Source organism: Takifugu rubripes, chromosome 15, assembly GCF_901000725.2.
Source record: "Takifugu rubripes chromosome 15, fTakRub1.2, whole genome shotgun sequence".
Taxonomy (NCBI): domain Eukaryota; kingdom Metazoa; phylum Chordata; class Actinopteri; order Tetraodontiformes; family Tetraodontidae; genus Takifugu; species Takifugu rubripes.
Genome location: NC_042299.1, coordinates 14,820,202 through 14,839,153, shown reverse-complemented (window position 1 = coordinate 14,839,153; position 18,952 = coordinate 14,820,202). Strand labels below are relative to the sequence as shown.

Sequence of the window (18,952 nt, the reverse complement as noted above, 5' to 3'; positions counted from 1 at the left end):
CGTCACGGTGACATTTCAATAAACAGACATGTTCATTCATGATGAAGGTAAGTCTTTCTCATTGGGGTTGTTAACCAACCTGGGGTAAGAGCTTGATCCCATGTTACGCTTTTAAGAGCGGGGCCGGTGCTGTGCAGGACCTTGCCCCTTCAGAGAAGGCGAGCGCCAAGAGGAGGCAACAAAAAAGGGGGACCAACGGTCAGACAACGGGACTCGCTGCAGGAAAGCAGACCCCCACTCTGGACTCTCCTCCGGAGAACTTTGTCATCTGTCCACAGGGAGTCTGCAGCTTTTTCTGGAGGGCCGGAGAGCGACCGAGACACGAGGGTGAGCGGCGGAATGATGGCGAGCGAATGATGAAGTAAAGACGTAAAGTGTTTAAAACAAATCTTTGAGTCTTTTTGGGGGCGTCTGTGGAAAGAAAACTGGCTATCTCTATTAGCATTGTGCTAACTGTATTGAGCTATGAGATGATGAACTGCTGCTTTCAGCGTGGTTTTGCTGCCCTGGAGTGGAGCTGCGAGCATCTCGCGTGGGTTTTATTGATCCATCTGTTTCTCTGGGGTCATTCTACACACGGAACAGATGAGATTCTCCTCCCATGTGACCTTCAGGGTGCTGTCACATTACCGCGGACGAAGTGTGGCGATGATGATAACACGATTACACGCTCACAACCCTATTTGTGAAATGACTTTCGGGCACGCCTGTCACGTCTGCGTTACAGATGTCTGACTGCTACTGGGCTTTGAGCTGTTCTGGCTTTGGGTTGATCCCACCTGTTTTTGTCTTTAGAAAAGAAAATGAGCAAAGGAGGAAGAAACGGCGGGAGAGACAAGTGCAGGTAAGAAGAGCCGATCCTGGGATTTCTGAGGGAAAGGGGTGTGTAGAGTCCTAAAGCATCCAGAAACAACAGCTAATACCCTTGTGCTGAATCTGAATTGCCCAACCTATAAGGAGATTTGGGTGATGAAACGTCTCACTGGACCGGAGAAAACCCCGACCTGGGTTATCCACTTAACACTTGTGCCTGCAGGAAGAATGTTTCCTAAGTCTCTGCATGTGACGCTGTTACATGAGGGCTGAACTGGGGCAGCATGCAACATTAGCATTTTGATGTCTTCGCTCACTTTGCCTTAATATAGCACATCAAAATAAAAAAACACCTTTTCTTCTCTGCCACGTCTCGCCTTGGGAAATCTGCTGAGTCACTTTCACGGGGTTATTCATATATGGTCACATGATTAGCTGGAACTGCTTCATACCTTCAGTGTTTTCAGATGTGCTTCATTAAAAGCACCGATGCTTAATTAGAATCATTGAAATATTTCTTCTCAGAGGGGAAAATGAAGGAGTGGCCTTGTTAAAGCCCCAGTTTTAATTAGGCTTACAAAGAACCTTTCACCTATATGAGGACAGACTGGATTGAGGCTGGAGGAACATAAAGAAGCGAAGGCTTTTGTGTGCCGTTGTCCCGTCCCTGTTCCTGCTGGACTGACAGACACAGCGCTGCCTGTAAACCTCTTAGGGATCCGAAGGGTTACATTAGTCTTGCAACAGTGCTCGCGGCGGCGCGGGATCAGCCTCTCCTCCTCTTCTACCCTGTGGACAAACACAAACGCTCACATGCCCGTCCCCTGCCAGCGATTATAACCCAAATCTGACTCTGGCCCACATTCCTGAGAGGACCCCACAGCCCTGTCGCTCATTTAGCCGGTCGGAGCTCAGGGACCTCTGCAGCAAACGTCCTCCTGCAGTTTTTAGCTTATTTTCATTCACTTTGGATCTGAAATCAGGAGCTGCATGAAGAGCAACCAGAGAGATCCGACCAATCAGGAATGAGCTTCATTTACCTCTAACCAAATTGAGAGTCAACCAAAGAAGAACTAATGACATGACCTCACTCAGCTAGGAGGACATATTGTGGATCTGAAGAAAAAAAACCCGAGGAAACACGACACACAAAATCAGAAGAGCTTTTTTTTTAAAACAAAATCTTGAAAATGGACCCCGTCACACACAGTCCACGGCTGAGGTCTGACAGCAGCAGCAGCTCGGCGTCTCAGGGCTCGAAGTCCAAGATGTTCCTCCGGCAGCGCCTGAACCAGCTGCTGACCTGCATAGAGGACATGAGCTCTGATGAGGAGGCCAGCGAGGAGGTGTCGCGCACGCTGGACGAAGCCTTTCAGCTCTGTGGACGCTTTGTTCCCACTGACAGCTTCAGGTGGACACATGTCCCGCACGGGTTTAACATCTGTAGATCTGTAGATCATAACATCGGATAAACAACAACCAAAGAACCAGAATATTAGAATATTATAAACTCTTCTGTTACCTTGTCAAAATCGCTGACAGGCTGCACGTTGTGACGTGGAACGTGGCCACGGCGGAGCCCCCAGAGGATGTCACCGCTCTGCTGCAGCTGGACGTCCAGCCCCCCACGGACCTCTACGTGATCGGGTGAGAAGGGGATGGGATGGAAGATAAAACCCTGTTAAAGCATCAGCGCTTGGTGGAAGAGTCGGGGGGGATGGAGGGGGTGTGCTTCTGATTTCTGGGTGTTTTGGCGGCGACAGGCTGCAGGAGGTGAACGCCGCCCCGGTGAGGTTCCTCTCCGACATGTTGGCGGAGGATTCCTGGAGCCATGTCTTCATGGACACTCTGGCGCCCAGAGGCTTCGTCAAGGTGAGACCAGAATGGTGCCGGCAGTGATGGCGCGGATTGCGTAACGCGTTTAAGTAACATGTGTTAGCAAAGAAGGACAGTTATTCCAACCAAAAGTGTATTTATTGCTGGTTCCAGGTCACGTCGATACGGATGCAGGGTTTGCTGCTGCTCCTCTTTGCCAAACAAATTCACCTCCCCTACATCCAGAAGATCCAGGCCACCTACACCCGGACGGGCATTTTTGGCTACTGGGTAAGGACGCGAGGCCGGTTACGGGCCCCCAGACCATCAGAGACGGCAGCGGCGTCGGGAGCTGCAGAGTTTAAACCTTTCTGAAAGGCCCTTTGTGCTTGTCTGGTGGAATGCGCTAAAGCTCGGAGAAGAATGGGATCACAAAGAAAGAGCGTGAAAACTGCCGCAGCGCAGCACTCGCAAGACACTGGTCTAATCCATAATCCAAGATGTTTTACGTGGGATTATGGGGGAGGGGATTTAGGCTACCCTGTATTTATTCTCTTGCCTTTACTGCAGGGAAATGTATTGATTCAGGTTGTGTAACTGTCTCAGGGGAATAAAGGAGGCGTGTCCGTGCGGTTCTCCTTCTACGGTCACATGGTGTGCTTCCTGAACTGCCACCTGGCGGCGCACATGAACTACGCCCTGCAGCGCGTGGACGAGCTGGAGTACATCCTGGAGGCGCAAGACTTCGACCTGACTGACACCCCCCATATCCGGGACCACAAGTAAGAGCGCACCCCCCCCCACACACACACAGACACACAGCTGGGGGGGCGGTCATGGATGCTAATGTGGGTCTCCCAAACAGGGTCGTCTTCTGCTTTGGTGACCTGAACTTTCGAATTTCCGACCACGGCCTGCACTTCATCCGCTCGTCCATCAACAGTGGACGGCTGAATCTGCTCTGGAGCAAAGACCAGGTGATGCGCGTGCACACACACACACACACACACACACACACACACGCACACACACACCCATGCTACATTTTGAGTGTTTTTCCCACAGCTCACCACGATGAAGGCGAAGGAACCCTTCCTACAGGAGTTTGAGGAAGGGCAGCTGAATTTCAAACCCACTTACAAGTTCGATCGTAACTCGGAAAATTACGACACCAGGTAACGCGGGTCACACACCTTTTCATCAGGCGTCGCCACTCGAAGCGACTGTTCCTCAGACTCTGTGTTCTTGTTTCAAGCAGCCCTTCAAAGTCATGGTTTCTATTTAAGTAAGACACTTTGTTTTGTCTTGCATGTCCCACCGCACCACCCAAACAGCCCCCAGAGTTTTTCAGGTCACACCTTTAGCTCTTAATGAGATATGCAACCGCGCGGGATGCAGCAGATCCTGATCTTTCCGTCTACATGAACTGGCACCATGTATGTGTCCCTCTCAGAATGAGCACTGTGGCATTGCCCCTAACCATGTACAGACCCAGGCCCCTGCAGCGCTGCAGCACCACCCTCCTCTTCCTCCTTACCTCCCTCACCTGGGGGCTGCTCTGTGTCTGGTTGGGGGCTTGGCACAGGGAGCTAGACCCACCAAGGTTGGTGTCTCCATTTAGAATAGGCACCACGCTGGTTGTGTCTTGTCCTTCAAGAACTGGAGACCCTGATATAAGCGAGGCACCATGCTGCTCCTGCACAGTCCTGCACGTGTTCTCCACTTCCGACACCATCCAGCATGCTGTTAGGGTCCAACCCCCTGTAGTCTGCGTCTGTCTGTGTTTTAGTGTTTCCTGGATTTTTGGTGATTTAGAGTGGGGAATACAAATGAACTGTTGTTGCACTCAGTGGTAAGAAAAGAAAACCAGCCTGGACGGACCGAATCCTCTGGCGCATCAAACCCAAAAGTCCGCCTCCAGAGGAGGAGGAGCAGGAGGAGCAGGAGGAGACGGCTTCGACCTCTGCCGACCAGGGGCCAGACGAGTATCCGCTCCTGGTCACGCAGGACAAGTACACCAGCCTCATGAGCTACGGAGTCAGTGACCACAAGCCCGTCGTCGCCTCCTTCAGCCTGGAGGTGGGAGATAACTGACTGGAAAAGCTCCCGCCGCTGATGGGGGCCACTGATGTTCACCTCCTCGCTCTCTCCTGCAGCTGAGGAAGTGTTTCGACACACCGCTGGTGTACATCTCCCCTGTGGGGGTGTGGAGCGCAGATGAGGGTGCATGTCTGACCTACACTGTCCAAGAAGACTTCATGTCGTCTACTTGGGATTGGATTGGCCTGTACAAGGTACCGGGATAGATTATCATACTATCAATCCAGCGTCCACTGCTCGTTTTAGTCCTCGGTTTCATTTTCCGGCAGGTTGGATTCAAAAGTTCCTCTGACTATGACACCTTTGTGTGGGTGAGAGAGGACGAGCTGCCGGAGATTAGCGAAGTCATACAGGTACGGTGCCAGCGAGGCCTTTGTGATGTCGTTTATGGCCCTATACATTACTAACATACGTGTTTGCTGTGGCTGCAGTTGTACTTGGATCGCGACGAGATCCCTCTGCTGGGTGGAGACTACGTTTTGGGTTACTACAGCACAAACCTGCAGAGCATCATCGGTCTCAGCGCCACCTTTCAGGTGAGCGCCACATGTATTAGCTCATTCTATATTAGAGGAAGTAGACATTTTATAATCCCCTAGTGAAATATTGTTTCTGTGCCCTTTGGCACAGATGTCCATCAGGTTTATAATAGATTCTGTTTTTAAGGATTAGGATAAACCTAATTAATGTTACATCCATCCTGCAGTAAGGAAGGTGTGTAGCAGCCTGTTCACGATTTCGCCTCCATCTTTCAGATTCTGGAGTCCAAGCGTGCCGTCATGGAGGGACTGGTTCCTGAAAACATCAATGGGCTGAACAAATAAGAAGAGCCTCGCAGCAAATTCATTTTCACCATATTCCCTTCAGCCTGACTCTTCACATGTGATTCTTGTATTCAACTGTATCGGCGCCGGATCGTGTAGTTAAAATGCTCCAGCAGGCTAAACTCTCATGTTAAGATTCCTCTACAAAAGGGTTCATGGTCATCACGAGTCCCACACCAGGTCACCATTGGGCTTTTGGGGGTTTTGTTTGGCTTGTTTCTTTACAGCTTTTGTTCTTGGAAATCAAGATTTAAACAGTCACATTTTGCTTTAGAACAAAACTGCACACAGAAAATTATGTAACGAATGTACAATGACAGACCCTAATGACGAATGGAGATTCTTGAGATTTTTAATGTAAACAGGTGTAATGATTTGAACAGTTGTTTTTTTTTACCTTTGTTTCTCATCTGCTATAATCTTAGCGCAAGCAAGATTGCCTCATTTATTCTAATGTAAACAAGGCTTGACGCCAGAGAGAGATGTGATTATGGGTATGTTGTATGTGTTGAATGACTGAGAAAGTGAAGAGCATAAATTAACTGGTCACGATCATTTAGCATCATATTGATATTATATAATGAATTAAATTGAGGAAAATAGCCAAATCATTAAGTATGTTGTTCATCAGCGCCGAAATGCCTTTCAGCCCCATTTTTCCACAATGGTAACTTGTTAAGACAGAGCCTCAAACGGATTAAAAAAAGATTTTTCTGAAAAAACATTGTGTGTTTGATTCATTTTTTACTCCAAACGTGTAAAAGAAACAATCACAAAACAGTTATAAAAACATTGAGCCAGTAAGTAAATTGCTAAAATTTACAAATGCCTTGTAAATAACTTCAAAATCCAGTTTAGAAGCTTTATTTAAAAAAAAAAAAATCAAATTATATAATGTACCGACATTTAATCCAGCGTTTTACTTAAGAAAGAACTTAATAACGGTGAAGAGGACTCGGGGTCCAACAGAGGCGGCACTTCCGGCTTCCTGCCATGTTTTTCCCAGAATGCATTGCGTGTTGACAACTGCGCCTGTTTGGAGCATCTTTTCCAGTAAAGGGTTTTCGGTTGTACACACGTGGGGATTTTTAACGCATCGCTACTTTGAAAAACGGTAACATTTTAGACAGTTATTTACCACCTTGTACCATGTTTAATAATGGTTAGTGTTGTACGTACGCTAGTTTATGCTTCCTACAATTTGATTGCCTCGAAACGGACTCTAAAATGTCAACACCTAGCGAAGTTAGCATGGTTGGGTCGCCTCACTGACAAGCTAGGTTAGCTCCGAGTAAATCATATTTGTTCGCACACTTCTGTGTTGCACACCTCTGTATTTTTGGCATAACAAAACCATTCGTTACTCCGCGGTGTTTCAGCAGTGTCGTGACGTTAATGGGTTGGCTAACATAATATTATAATAATATTCACATAACAGCATAATGACAGCATTTTTGCTGCAAACTAAATCTGTTTTATGTGTCGTTACATAATTAAAACACCAGAGAATCGTCTGTGTCTTTGTCAACTAAAGCTCTCCAATGTATTGGCAGGAGTTGCCGAAATAAGAAACTTTATGTCATGTTTGTAGGTGTGGATCTAAGCGTGATGATGACAGAGGACGTGGAGCGGCTATTGATCCAGTTCCAGAATGAAAACGGCGAGACTCTGGGGTCACCATTCGATGTTCCCCTGGACATCACCACCGATAAGTTGCAGCTCGTCTGCAACGCACTGCTGCAAAATGTAACCACTGCCTGTCCCTACCATAAATACACATTCATGTTGGTGTGCACATACTAATTCTAGTCTTGTGTTTGCCAAAATCTGCCCAAAACTTCTAATTTCTAATTTTCTTGCTTGTTTGGTGCAGTTATTTACAAGATATATGCCTGAAATGTAACACACCATCATTGTGGCTTTAGGAGGAGTCCCTGCCTCTGGCTTTCTTTGTGCACGGTGAGGCTGAGGTGGTGACCAGCCTGGCATCATGTGTGAAGGATCTTAAGATAGAGACAGAGCAAATTCTTCCGGTGATGTACCAGCCTCTGGCTGTGTTTAGGGTTCGGGCTGTGGCCCGCTGTACCAGCAGCCTGCAGGGACACACAGAAGCAGTTATTTCAACTGCCTTCAGCCCCACTGGCAAGTGAGTGTTGCACACCTCTATTTTTGTCATGCCATGTCATTATAATAAGAAGTGGAAAAAAGCATAAATTCCCCCTACTGAAACAACGTTGGATTCATTTTAGGTATCTGGCCAGCGGTTCGGGGTGATACGACGGTGCGTTTTTGGGACTTGACCACTGAGACGCCTCTCCACACTGCCAGAGGTATAAAGTCGTGTTGATTAATTGACCTCAATATATCGTTTGTGACACTCCTGAGCTGTATTTTCTTTAATTATAGGACACACACATTGGGTGCTCAGCATCGCCTGGTCACCGGACGGCAAGAAACTAGCTTCAGGATGCAAGAACAGTCAGGTGAGCCACCAACACACTCTTGTTTCCATTTGAATCTTTCCCAACTTGATCATACATCTGTGTCTGCTTCGGTAGATTTGTCTGTGGGATCCAGCCACAGGAACACAGGTGGGCAAGACTTTAACGGGCCACACCAAATGGATCACCTGTCTCTGCTGGGAACCTCTCCATCTGTGAGTCTGGCTTCAATCCTTCCCATTGACCTTAATTTTCAGACTATTGGGCGCACCTGAATATAAGCTGCACCTGCTACATTTTTAAAGAAAATGCCTTTTGTACACATATGCACTTTATCACCCAGTCTTCAAAAATGTTTCTAGGCTCAGTGATGCCAAGATGACGTCCAGTAGCTCTATTTCCTTCTTTGGCAGACAGATCGATTGTCTTTAACTTAAAAGCTGCATCATATGTATTTCTGCATGTTTTCCATAGGGAGGCTGTGTGCATGATGCACAAAATGACAAGTAATCTCTTCCCCACGTCTGTCTGGCTTGTGTTTACTGCTAGAGAGTTCCCCCGGTGGCCGTCAGCCGTTGGAACCTACAGACAAACTCTTGAATGAGCCCGGAATCTGGGAAATCCCGACGTAACTCTGTTCCTCTGCTTCGCTCCTGTCAGCAATCCGGAGTGTCGGTATTTGGCCAGCAGCTCAAAAGACGGCTCGATACGCGTTTGGGACACCGTGTTGGGGCGCTGCGAGAAGATCCTGACCGGACACACGCAGTCGGTCACCTGTGTGAAGTGGGGAGGAGACGGGCTGCTGTACACGTCCTCGCAGGACAGGACGGTCAAAGTCTGGAGAGCCAAGGACGTAAGTGCCTGTTCCTCACCGCTCGCGATGTCGGTTGCACTTATCAGAGCATTTCTGCTTCCTTTAACACTGCAGGGCGTCATGTGCAGGACCTTGCAGGGCCACGCCCACTGGGTCAACACTCTGGCCCTCAGCACAGACTACGTCCTGCGCACCGGCGCTTTTGAACCCGCGACAGCCACCGTCAACCCCCAGGATGTCACTGGATCGCGTGAGTGTGAACTTGGGTCAAAAACACCCGCTTAGATATTTGCAAGAGAAGACCCTCACGCGACCACCGTTTTGTTCATTCACAGTGGAAGAATTGAAGGAGAAAGCTTTGCAGAGATATAACAAAGTCAGGGTAGGTGCTGCCTGTGGTGTGCACGGCTAGATCGCTGTAGCAGTACGCTCACCCCCATCGTCCCACCGCAGGGTCCAGCTGCTGAGCGATTGGTGTCCGGCTCTGATGATTTCACCATGTTCCTGTGGAACCCTGCAGAAGAAAAGAAGCCTTTGGCCAGGATGACTGGCCACAGTGCCCTGGTCAATGAGGTGCTCTTTTCCCCAGACACCAGGCTCATCGCCTCTGCTTCATTTGACAAGTCTATCAAAATTTGGGATGGACGCACCGGAAAGTAAGTAATGTGTGTAATACTGCTTTCTTCCACATGATGGCGCCATAAACGCACAATTATAACTTCTTACGTTCACCTCAAGGTACCTGACCTCCCTGCGGGGCCATGTGGGGTCCGTGTATCAGGTGGCTTGGTCAGCTGACAGCAGGCTGCTGGTCAGCGGCAGCAGTGACAGCACGCTGAAAGTTTGGGACATCAAGACCGGGAAGCTCAACATCGACCTGCCGGGACACGCTGACGAGGTGAGGAGCGCCCGAGCCCGACTCACCGATGCCCCTGGCGGAAATGGTGACCGTTTCTCACTTGACTGTTGCACGTGCAGGTTTACGCGGTGGACTGGAGTCCCGACGGACAGAGAGTGGCGAGCGGCGGGAAAGACAAGTGCCTCCGAATGTAAGTGAGACGCAGAGAGCGCGCACGATCCTCCGCGCACGTGTCCTGGCTCTGACGCCTTGCGTTCTGTCTGCAGATGGAGGAGATAGCCGACCCGGGTCGTACCGCTCCATCTGACAGTTGCACCCGAGCCCTCTGCTCTTTTGATCAGCACCGGCGCTCCACCAGAGACTCACGTCCCGTATCAGGACACAAGTGCCATCGCCATGGAAACCCACGTGGGAACACTCGTACTGCAACACTGAATAAGCGTTGAGCTGTGAATGCTAATGTGCTGCACAATAATGCTGTGAGTGGAGATATTCATATGTAAATAACTGGATCTTCAGATTTGAAAAACACTTCAATCTTCAGAAATCAAGCCGGATAATGAGGTGCGCCGAAATGACGTGCACGGGATTTGTGCGCCTCCTTCACTTTAAGCCTCAGCGGACAGACGACGGTCCGCAGGTGACAGGTGGCGGCGCGACAGTAATCAGCCCTTAATCTTCTCTGTCCTCCATTCAGCAAAGCCTCAGCTGGTTCTTAAAAACCGGTTCAAACCCACAGAACACAGAATTAAAACGGTTTCGAAGAGTCTCTCCGGGATCGGGTTTATTGGTTGCACATCTTTACCCAACGGAAGCATCAAACCGTGACAGCGCGGCATTTAGGATGAAGCAGGTGTGCCTGGTTTATTAAAAAAAAGCAGCAAGGCATAAACAAACAGGTCTAAACAGCCAGAAACGTCCATTTAAGTAAAACATGTAGCTGATGAATAACAAAGGTTATAAAAATGCCCCACTTGTATCAGGGATATTGTTTGGCAAAGAGAAGCCGACGGCTCCTCTGCAAGGCTGCGCGGCGTCGAGAGCTCGGTTACAACTGAACCGTGTGTTATCAAACCCGAAATATCCAAAAGAGCCCCCCCGGAACATCAGTCAACATATGTAAACAAGTGCATTCAGGGATGTCAACGCTTAACATAAAAAAAAAGCTTCAGGCGTTAGTTTGAGGTTAAAAAAAACGTTAACGTGTGGAAGGTTTACCGGTGAACATGACAGACGGACAGAGTCACGGCCGATGTGGAAAATCCCTACAGGAGTCACGGACGCAAGCAGCCGAGCAAAGCATGATGGGTAATAATTCACCCAAAACAAACTCAGTGTCACAGGAAGTTCACAGCTTAATCCGCTACAATTAAAGATTAGCAGAAAACCAGCAGGAATCACTTTGATTCGGGGTTTTGGAAATGCTCTCAGGGCCGTTTCAATAGTTCCATTTTAGGTTTTGGGTGAATTATCCCTTTAATAAGCCACGTCCTGCGTTGATGCGTGCCGGGGAATCCAGTGCGAGATGACAGCAACGATACACAGATGTGTCTAAACGCCGCGCTGAAGCGTGCCAGCACCCGTCTGCTTTCCTAGGGATTCCGTGAACGGAAAGACACACGTATGGTTTCGGTGCAACGCGCGGTGCACGTCAACAACAGTCGGAGCTAAACGACACCTTCCTTCCTTCCTTCCTTTTTTAGTCTACTTTGGTTAATGATGCGCATTTCTGCTCTTGAATATTCTGGACATGGAGTCGGCGTGTGGGGACGCGTCCTGCAGCTTACTCGTCTTCCGTAACAGTGCCAGCGTCGTGGGGTCGGGGAGTATGAAGAACGGAGGTGTCCAGGATGGCGAACCGGCCCGGCGCTTCCTCAGCGCCGGGCTACTGCGTCTTCCACACGCCGTTGAGCAGTTTGACCACCTCCTCGTAGATGACGAAGACGATGGCCACGTCCAAGCACACCCGGCCGAGCCTGGGAACGGTTCCCTTGTAAAACCTACACAAAGGGGGCGTGGTTAGACGTCTGCGGGGGAGAAAGCCGCCGTGCTGGAGGGGCGGGGTCAACTCACGCCTGCGGCCCCTCGTGCTTCAGGATCTGGAAGGCACAGTCTGCTGTGTTTTTGTAGCGATGGGCCTCCAAGCCCTGCATCCTGGTTTTCACCACATCCAGGGGCGTGTTCCCGAAGACGCTGGCGGCGCCCGCCGTGGCCCCGAACATCGCCGTCACAATCGGGTGCATTTCTTTTCTGGGGTCGTCGCCTTGAAGACACAAACGAGGAGGTCGTAGGCGGAAAAAGAAGAGCAGCTTGACCTTTGCGAGACGGGATTTCTCACCTTTGTACCAGTTTCTTAGCAAATTCATCACGTAGAATCGGATCGCCTGATTGGTCCCCTGTTTCAACACAGTGGCTGTCAGCCCTTGATAGGTCCCCCTCACACCTGAGGGAATCCAGCAGTCTCAGTAAGCACAGCCCACATCACATGACCGGACTCTCTTTTGGGGGGAGGGGTCGCCGTCCTGCCTACCTTGTTCTCTGATAATCTCACTAACGCCGTGAAAGAAGCCTCTGTAACGGGGTCTGAGGGAACACTGGTCGTGGATCATCTTCACCTGGCCGACAAAAGAAAAACACGTAGCGCGTTCAAGCCGCCGCTGGGACAACGCAGGCGCGTTACCGCATCTGGCTCCGCCCACCTTCACCGTTTCCATGGGACACACCACCAGGATGGCTTCTGCTATACCCGCTCCCAGGCCGCACAGGAGGCTGCGGGTGTTGTCCAACCGGCCCGTGGCGTCGCGCATCGGGTTGCTCAGCATCTCAAACGTGCCGAACCTGTGAAGGGTCAGCGGGGTTAAGGGCGTCAACCCTGAGGATTATGTCAGCATTCAATCACCCGTCTAGAGGAACGTATCTTGCTGTGGCGTGCGTCATTACCTGACAGCAGACTTGGGTATGGATCCGTAGAGCAGCGAGCTGAGGCCCCGGTACAGCCCTCTCAGGCCGTGATCCTGCACCGTCAGCTTGACACAGTCACCTGCGCACAAACATGCAGACGTTATCCCGGGAACGCAGCGGGGTGAGGGGAAGCACCTGTCCAGCCGGACGTCAGACGTGCCCCGGTGACCCACCGATGCCCCTGTATCTGGGGGGGTTGGCCCTCTCGTCCAGCTGCAGCTGGGTCTTCACGTACTCGGTGGGGAAGGTGATGCAGATCTCGATCCCTCCTGCGATGCCGCCTGAATAACAGCACAGAGGCGAGAGTAAGGGTGCAGCTCCTCTCTTCTCAAGGTTGTTCGTGGATGTTCTGTGAGACATTAGCTTTTGGATTCTGGATCTGCTTTAATCTGTGGCTGTGGTGTCACCAAAGAAGCTCTTCAACGATGTGCAGGTGCAGCTACATCATGCGTGTGATGTAGCATCTCTGCTGGCAGGCTTTGTCCGGTATTGGATGCACAGACAATAGGTAACAACAACCAACCTGCAAGAATGGCCTTTCCGGGATGCGTCATTTTCCTGCCTCCGACCGCAGCGGCCGCCAGGTTTCTTTTGGCCGCGTACGACTGCTGGTGAGCAGGCAGACCGCCCAGAGCCGCCGGGGCGGCAGCGGCCAGACGCCGGGGCGGAGGCTGCTGACGCGCCGCGGAGCTCGGACACCTTCTCCGGACAGCGCAGCTCTCGCACGGACCCTCGCCCACCGAAAACGGCCTCAGCAGCGAGGACATGGCGCTGGTTTGTACCGGGGGTGTTTTCAGTGTTGAGAAACCTGCCTCGGTGCTGACGGACGACCTCCCGCAGCCACAACAACACCGCTCGGCGCGCCAGTGTGACGGATGGGGGAGCATCAGCGGCGGTCAGGTGACCAGACGCGCCATGGCAGGCCACGCCCACAGCCCAGCTTACTGGGGTCACGTGACTGTGCCTGATTTTTGACGGCCAATAACAGGAAGGAGGAGGATGATGATGAAGAAGATGATGATGATGATGCGTCGCTAAGGCTAATCTTCAGTCAGGGCCTGTTGGGATTTACATTCATTTAAGGAAATATTTGAATTTAAAACCTTTAAACAAACGATATTGAACGAAAACGCCTCCGTCATAAACGGTTATATTAAATATATATCGCCATCCTGGAAATGTTTATTAAACTACAGAACAATGTGACAATTCAGCAGATAGTTCGACAGTAAACCCACTGAAAATATACATTGTAGGTCATTACAGGAGTACACAAGAATGTAGGAGCGCCCCGGTGCATCGTTGCTCGATCCCTGCCCCCTTAAATAGTGCTCTTATCATGCTGCAACGCACACGCACACGCACACACAACAATAGAAGTAGGTCAGTGTTCCCACACACAACCCCCACCACCGAAAGAATTACGATCAACTCCACCTACCAATTAGTTGTTATTCATTTAGGAAACTCCAGTGTGCATCCTTCCTGTTCCTTATTTCCACATCCACCTTTATTAACAGATTCCTTTTTCTGTCCCACTTTATGGTCCTATCCAGTAAGTTCCTCTTTTTAACTCGCTTTTAAGTCTCTCCTCAGTGCTGAAAAAAAGTCCACATTCTCAGCTGCTCTCCCGCATGCACACGCCAACGCGCGCGCACACACACACACGAACGCACTATTTATTCGTGTTTTTAATATTGCTCTAAAATGGCCATGTTATAGTCAATAATTACGGTTGTCTCAGTCCTGATGTTTACACTGTGGTTAATCCAGATGCTTTTGCTTCATTTTTATTCTCTGTCGTTTTATTGTAAATCACTGTATGTTGTAAATGCTAAAATAACCCCTGTCTGGATTCAGGATTAGAGGTGTGTGTGTGTGTTCGGGGGGGGGGGCTTTATCATAATTTTGGGGACATCCAAGCCATATAAAACATACTTAATCGATCCCTTTGTCGCTCCCAATGATCAATTATATATTCTCTATTATTATTTAGACCCCACGCAAAGATGCGACATTAAGAATTCAATGTTAAGAACGCGAGCACAAAAAGAACCAAAGGTGATGTTTGATTTCAGCGTGCAGTTGTTAGAAAAGAGAAACGCATTTTGCACACAGCAGAATGTGCAAAAGTCTGCACATTCTCTGCACAGCGGACTCCATTTATTTTGAGTTCCTGAGGCCATCGAACAGAAGACACTTGGCCTGTACAGAGAGAACATAACAGCCTTTCTAAATTAATCTGTCGTGAGAGTTTCCTCTCTATCAATGTTTGATATGTCCGTGCCAACCTCGTGCCAACGCAGGGCGTCTGAATCCATCCCCAGATGGCAGTGGGGACACGTGTGGGTCTGATCAGACGCCTCCTGGTTCCTTTGTCCCCAGCAGGGTCCCTCACTGCCCCACAGGGGGCGACACGTAGAGTGGGAAGACCAGGCGACACCAAAGTGTGGCCGAGGGTCTGTCTGGTAGTTCAGCCTCTGTCCGCCAGAGGGCAGCAGAGACACAGAATCTGAGTCCTCCTGCAACACAGCAACAGTGGCTATAAAATGGCACAATGCAGCATTTTCCCCCTCCACAAAGACAAGGCTTGAGTAGACAAATGAGGTTTTAACTCAGTCCTTTCTTACTGTCATTGTGTCCTCAAGCTCTGAGGTTCTGGGGTTCTTTATTCTCTTATTATCCTGCCATCAGCATAAAGAAACAATCCCAAATAATTGAATGCACAATGTGACATGACACTGCCAGCTGGAACCGTTCTAATATATTTAATTCACTGTGATATTTCCATTGGTCCTGTTCAAAATCTGGTATTTCTTCTGCTGAAGATGTTGTGGAACTTAATAGAAGAGCCTCTCCTCACAACAGTGCAGGCTAATAGGAACCCCCAATGTGTGCTTGGGTGGTTTCTGGCACGATATGGGGTCCCTTTGAGTGAGCACACGGCATAACAATCACGAGGCCATTAACGGCATTATTGGGCAGTTAAGGAGGAGATAACCCTGGTTCCGGGAAAACACGGCTGCTGCTGTCCTCTTGTGTAAGGTCGCTCTACACAAAATGTTCTATTCGGGTGGCTTTTATGTTTTAAGCAGCATGCAGCCTTATGCAGCAGCAGGAAACACAAATGCTTTGAGAGCTGAACAGGTTTTTAACTAGGCCTAATGGACTTGCTTAATATTACAATGCAATTAACCGGTAATTTCTGTTTCCTCACAACATAATTGCCGATAGAACACTCTATAATCATCATCTCTCATAATAGTCAAAAGAGCAAAATAAGAAAAAAACCTGTTGACCAGTTTCTGTCCGTGAGTCAGACTCCTGAGTCCTCAGACAGTACCAGCAAGGTTCCGGTGGGCCATCTGCAGAAGCAGAGCACCAATTTCCTGAAGTATGAACCTGTAGTGACATGATGAGACATGTCTGCCCCCCCCCACCGGTCGTTTACATGTGTGAGACCCACCGTGTGTGCAGGAGGGAGGAGATGACACTGTTAACTGTTCCTCTGCTGGCAGGGGGGACCCTGGGAGGTCGTCTGGACTGTTGTCTGAGTCCATCACAGCCACCATGGCCTCCTGCTGTAAAGATCTCAACCAGAGGATTTTCCCCGGTGAGGATTCGTATAGATGAGAATTGATGTGTCTTTTAGGCCAATCCCACCCAGTAAATCTGACCTGACTGACCTGTCCATCACCCACTCGGTCGCCCTGCTCCTCCTCAGGATCCTGGACCTCCCGGGGCTCGTCGCTCTCCGCCCGGCTCAAAGTCAGAGAGGAGGAACGTTTAGAAAAAGAGGCCCCCCGTGACCCAGCCGAAGGTCACCAGCAGGTTAGTTTTCAGGCGATTCCACCTGCTCAGCCACTAATGTTGCAGTAATCACCTGATGACGGCGTCCTCCCTCTCCTCGCGGTACCTGTGGATGATCTCTCCTTGCTCTTGCAGCTCTCCCTCCATCGCTGCTCATGCGTTCTCCTCCTCCGTGCACCTGGAGCGTTGATCCCACCTTTGCTGCGACCTTTTACTCTCCTCTCCTGGCCTTCTGCGCGTCCGCCAGGCTCCTCGCACCTCCCCGCCGCCCGCCCGCCTCCCTTTGGGTGTGTGAAATGGAAACTCTGAGCTTTCAATATTTAATGTGTCTGAATGGCTCACGAGCAGGGTTCTGTGGGGGGTCAGGAGAGCGAGACATAAACAAGCCTGCTGAGATCCTAAAGCTCCTATAGAAGTCCATATCATCCGTACTGGGTCAGATAAACAATAATAACAAACGATGACTGTGCCTTCGATCGTGTTGCTTTGATCGGACCGCATGAAACACAAAAACATACAGTATATCTACATAATACAGCCAGTGAATAATGCAACATATTAGACTTTAACCATGAAATGTGGCTACGCAGCTCCGACAGCCTGAACTAGAGTTTCAGGAGCTGAGGCTGAATCTGCCGAAGTGAGACCAGGAGCGAGGAGCCGAGACGCGCTCAGCTGTCGTCTGCAGACTCGCTGCTCTGCCATCTTGTCCTCAGCAGCTGCGGGACTCTGCTGTAAGTGACTCTTTCCTCCGGCAGAGGGAGGAAGCGCGTTTGGGTGGCGGCGGACACGCGTCCCAGCATCGCCTGGGGACGTTTGCGTTTCTCCTTTTTTGCCTCCTCTCTTGTCCATTACATCCTTGTGCTTAACCCCCCCCCCCCCCACACACACACACACACACACACACACACACTGTTCTCTTCCACTGTTAATTCCTGTGAACTGACTTCTTCATGACGCACGATCCCGCTCCAATATCTTGTAAAAGCCCCAGAGACGAGCAGCAGCAGGCGTCAACGACGAGCCATTTTCAGTCATTACACCCAAATAACAGATGGATCATTAATTATTATGCACTGCTCATGTAGGTGCGTGTGCGCAGCAGGTAAGGGGTAATTTAAGGGGATTTTTTTCCCCGTCTCCCCCATGTATACGTGTGTTTTTTGTGGGAGGAGGGAGACGGGGACATAAATGGCGATGACTCACCGGGCTTTTGTGACAGTGGTGCAGAGAGAGTGCTTTTCACCCATTTCCCTCCCTTGGGGCTCGCATACAAAACAAGAAATGGGGAGAGGATGAAAAAGATGATTGAGTGTTAGGGGGCACTGAGGAGGAGTTGGGGGACATGGATGATTGAAGGAAAAAGGGGAGAACATTGGAAAGAAGGCAGGGTGGGACGAAGGAGATGAAAGGAAGACGAGGGACGCAGAGCTCCTAAACAAAGGCCGGCACGCCGCCGCCACTCCTGCCCTAATAGCTGGTGAAAGCATGCTTGATGTGGCAAAGACTGTCGTCCAACACACAATAAAATGAGCAAACACGGGGTGGAGGTGAGCATTCACACTGAGGAACGCTGCTGGTGGGGTTACGGTTCAAACATCGAGCAGAAACAGACCAAAACGCAGCGGTGCTGCACAGACGCATCAGCAGATGTGCAGCACCAGCAATGTGTTGGTCCCTGTCACACGATGGCTGTTCAGGGCCCAAAGCAAAGGAAAACGGACACCGGCCACTTAATACACACCAAAACACACCTGGTTTGTTTTAAAATGGGATTTTTTACTTCTTAAAAAAAGGGCAAGTAAAAGCACATATAATTTTTTCTCTTGAATATGCATTCAATGTGAGCTATACAAAAACATTAAAAGCTAGTAATAATTATTGTTCATTAAGAGTAATGAAAAGCACTTCTAAATCTAAAAATACATAAAAAGACAAATAATATAAATGACCTTTTACAAAGCCAAGGAAAACAGGCCTTTTTAAAATTCATTTAATAATAATAGTAATAAGACGTTACAGGATACAAAACCTGTTCATTAATAAGGAAAAATGTAGTGATACCTAAAGAAAAATAATGATAAATTGAATGCGGTGGAGGAAAAACCTGCAGGGTTTCTTTGTTCATGCGGCATCCTGAATGAAACAGCTGCTACAGACAGGATGGTAATAATACGGCAAAATTGTGAGTCACCGCGTCAATTAAAACCAAAATGATTCAAATGCTGCACACAAAAACACGCCGCTCGTTGCTATGCAACTTTATATAAACCGCTTTTGTAGTTTAATGGGTTGTGTTCATGGTATTATGATTATTATTATTATATATTTAGATTTTTAAGCTGTGCATCCAAGGTTATGTTCAGTCAGGTCAATATGATGATGGTTGCTGACATTTCCCCGTAGTCATCGGCGTTATCAGATGCTAAAGGCCTTAGCCGCCGCTAATTCAATATATAGGATTATTGAGTGGCTTCTGTAAATGTGAGGTTTCCTAGGAATTACTGTCCTCGCT

General features: G+C 49.3%; 4 protein-coding genes and 1 long non-coding RNA gene across 8 annotated transcripts; 3 read left to right on the top strand and 2 right to left on the bottom strand.

The window, feature by feature from the left end:
• The first annotated feature begins 97 nt into the window (after positions 1-97).
• On the top strand, positions 98-6,266 carry inpp5kb (inositol polyphosphate-5-phosphatase Kb). 3 transcript variants are annotated; one of them, XM_029848458.1, is made up of 13 exons: positions 98-361; positions 796-844; positions 2,356-2,460; positions 2,577-2,685; positions 2,803-2,919; positions 3,235-3,410; positions 3,494-3,605; positions 3,694-3,803; positions 4,479-4,707; positions 4,785-4,922; positions 4,998-5,081; positions 5,160-5,264; positions 5,484-6,266. In XM_029848458.1, the coding sequence occupies exons 2-13, from the start codon at positions 804-806 to the stop codon at positions 5,550-5,552; spliced, it is 1,395 nt and encodes a 464-aa protein (XP_029704318.1). In that variant the 5' UTR covers positions 98-361; positions 796-803; the 3' UTR covers positions 5,553-6,266. The 3 variants fall into 3 exon arrangements, with proteins under 3 accessions (XP_029704318.1, XP_029704317.1, XP_011618302.2); XM_029848457.1 differs by having other exon boundaries at positions 99-327; XM_011620000.2 differs by lacking the exons at positions 98-361; positions 796-844 and adding an exon at positions 1,679-2,224.
• A 254-nt stretch (positions 6,267-6,520) lies between these two features.
• On the top strand, positions 6,521-10,434 carry nle1 (notchless homolog 1 (Drosophila)). The gene is given in 14 exon segments (XM_003978642.3): positions 6,521-6,666; positions 7,144-7,298; positions 7,478-7,698; positions 7,802-7,820; positions 7,822-7,882; positions 7,959-8,035; positions 8,111-8,208; positions 8,654-8,846; positions 8,922-9,057; positions 9,143-9,189; positions 9,261-9,463; positions 9,546-9,705; positions 9,786-9,856; positions 9,933-10,434. Coding segments are annotated over 13 exon segments (1,437 nt in total). The 5' UTR covers positions 6,521-6,666; positions 7,144-7,160; the 3' UTR covers positions 9,946-10,434.
• Positions 10,435-10,504: 70 nt separating this feature from the next.
• Positions 10,505-13,528, bottom strand: slc25a1a (solute carrier family 25 member 1a). Its single transcript, XM_003978641.3, has 8 exons — positions 13,151-13,528; positions 12,801-12,908; positions 12,607-12,706; positions 12,366-12,504; positions 12,197-12,281; positions 12,005-12,109; positions 11,740-11,929; positions 10,505-11,666 (listed from the first exon to the last, which is right to left on the bottom strand). Exons 1-8 carry the CDS (start codon positions 13,512-13,514, stop codon positions 11,552-11,554), a joined length of 1,206 nt encoding a protein of 401 aa, XP_003978690.2. The 5' UTR covers positions 13,515-13,528; the 3' UTR covers positions 10,505-11,551.
• A 13-nt stretch (positions 13,529-13,541) lies between these two features.
• LOC115252657 (uncharacterized) lies at positions 13,542-16,703 on the top strand. The gene is made up of 4 exons (XR_003890982.1): positions 13,542-14,182; positions 16,146-16,240; positions 16,352-16,458; positions 16,573-16,703. It is a non-coding gene; the product is annotated as an uncharacterized lncRNA (long non-coding RNA).
• Positions 14,663-16,619, bottom strand: LOC115252656 (uncharacterized). Of its 2 annotated transcripts, none has more exons than XM_029848459.1 (6): positions 16,511-16,619; positions 16,314-16,389; positions 16,094-16,208; positions 15,919-15,992; positions 14,919-15,149; positions 14,663-14,832 (listed from the first exon to the last, which is right to left on the bottom strand). In XM_029848459.1, exons 1-6 carry the CDS (start codon positions 16,582-16,584, stop codon positions 14,791-14,793), a joined length of 612 nt encoding a protein of 203 aa, XP_029704319.1. In that variant the 5' UTR covers positions 16,585-16,619; the 3' UTR covers positions 14,663-14,790. The 2 variants fall into 2 exon arrangements, with proteins under 2 accessions (XP_029704319.1, XP_029704320.1); XM_029848460.1 differs by having other exon boundaries at positions 16,094-16,205.
• Positions 16,704-18,952: the final 2,249 nt, after the last annotated feature.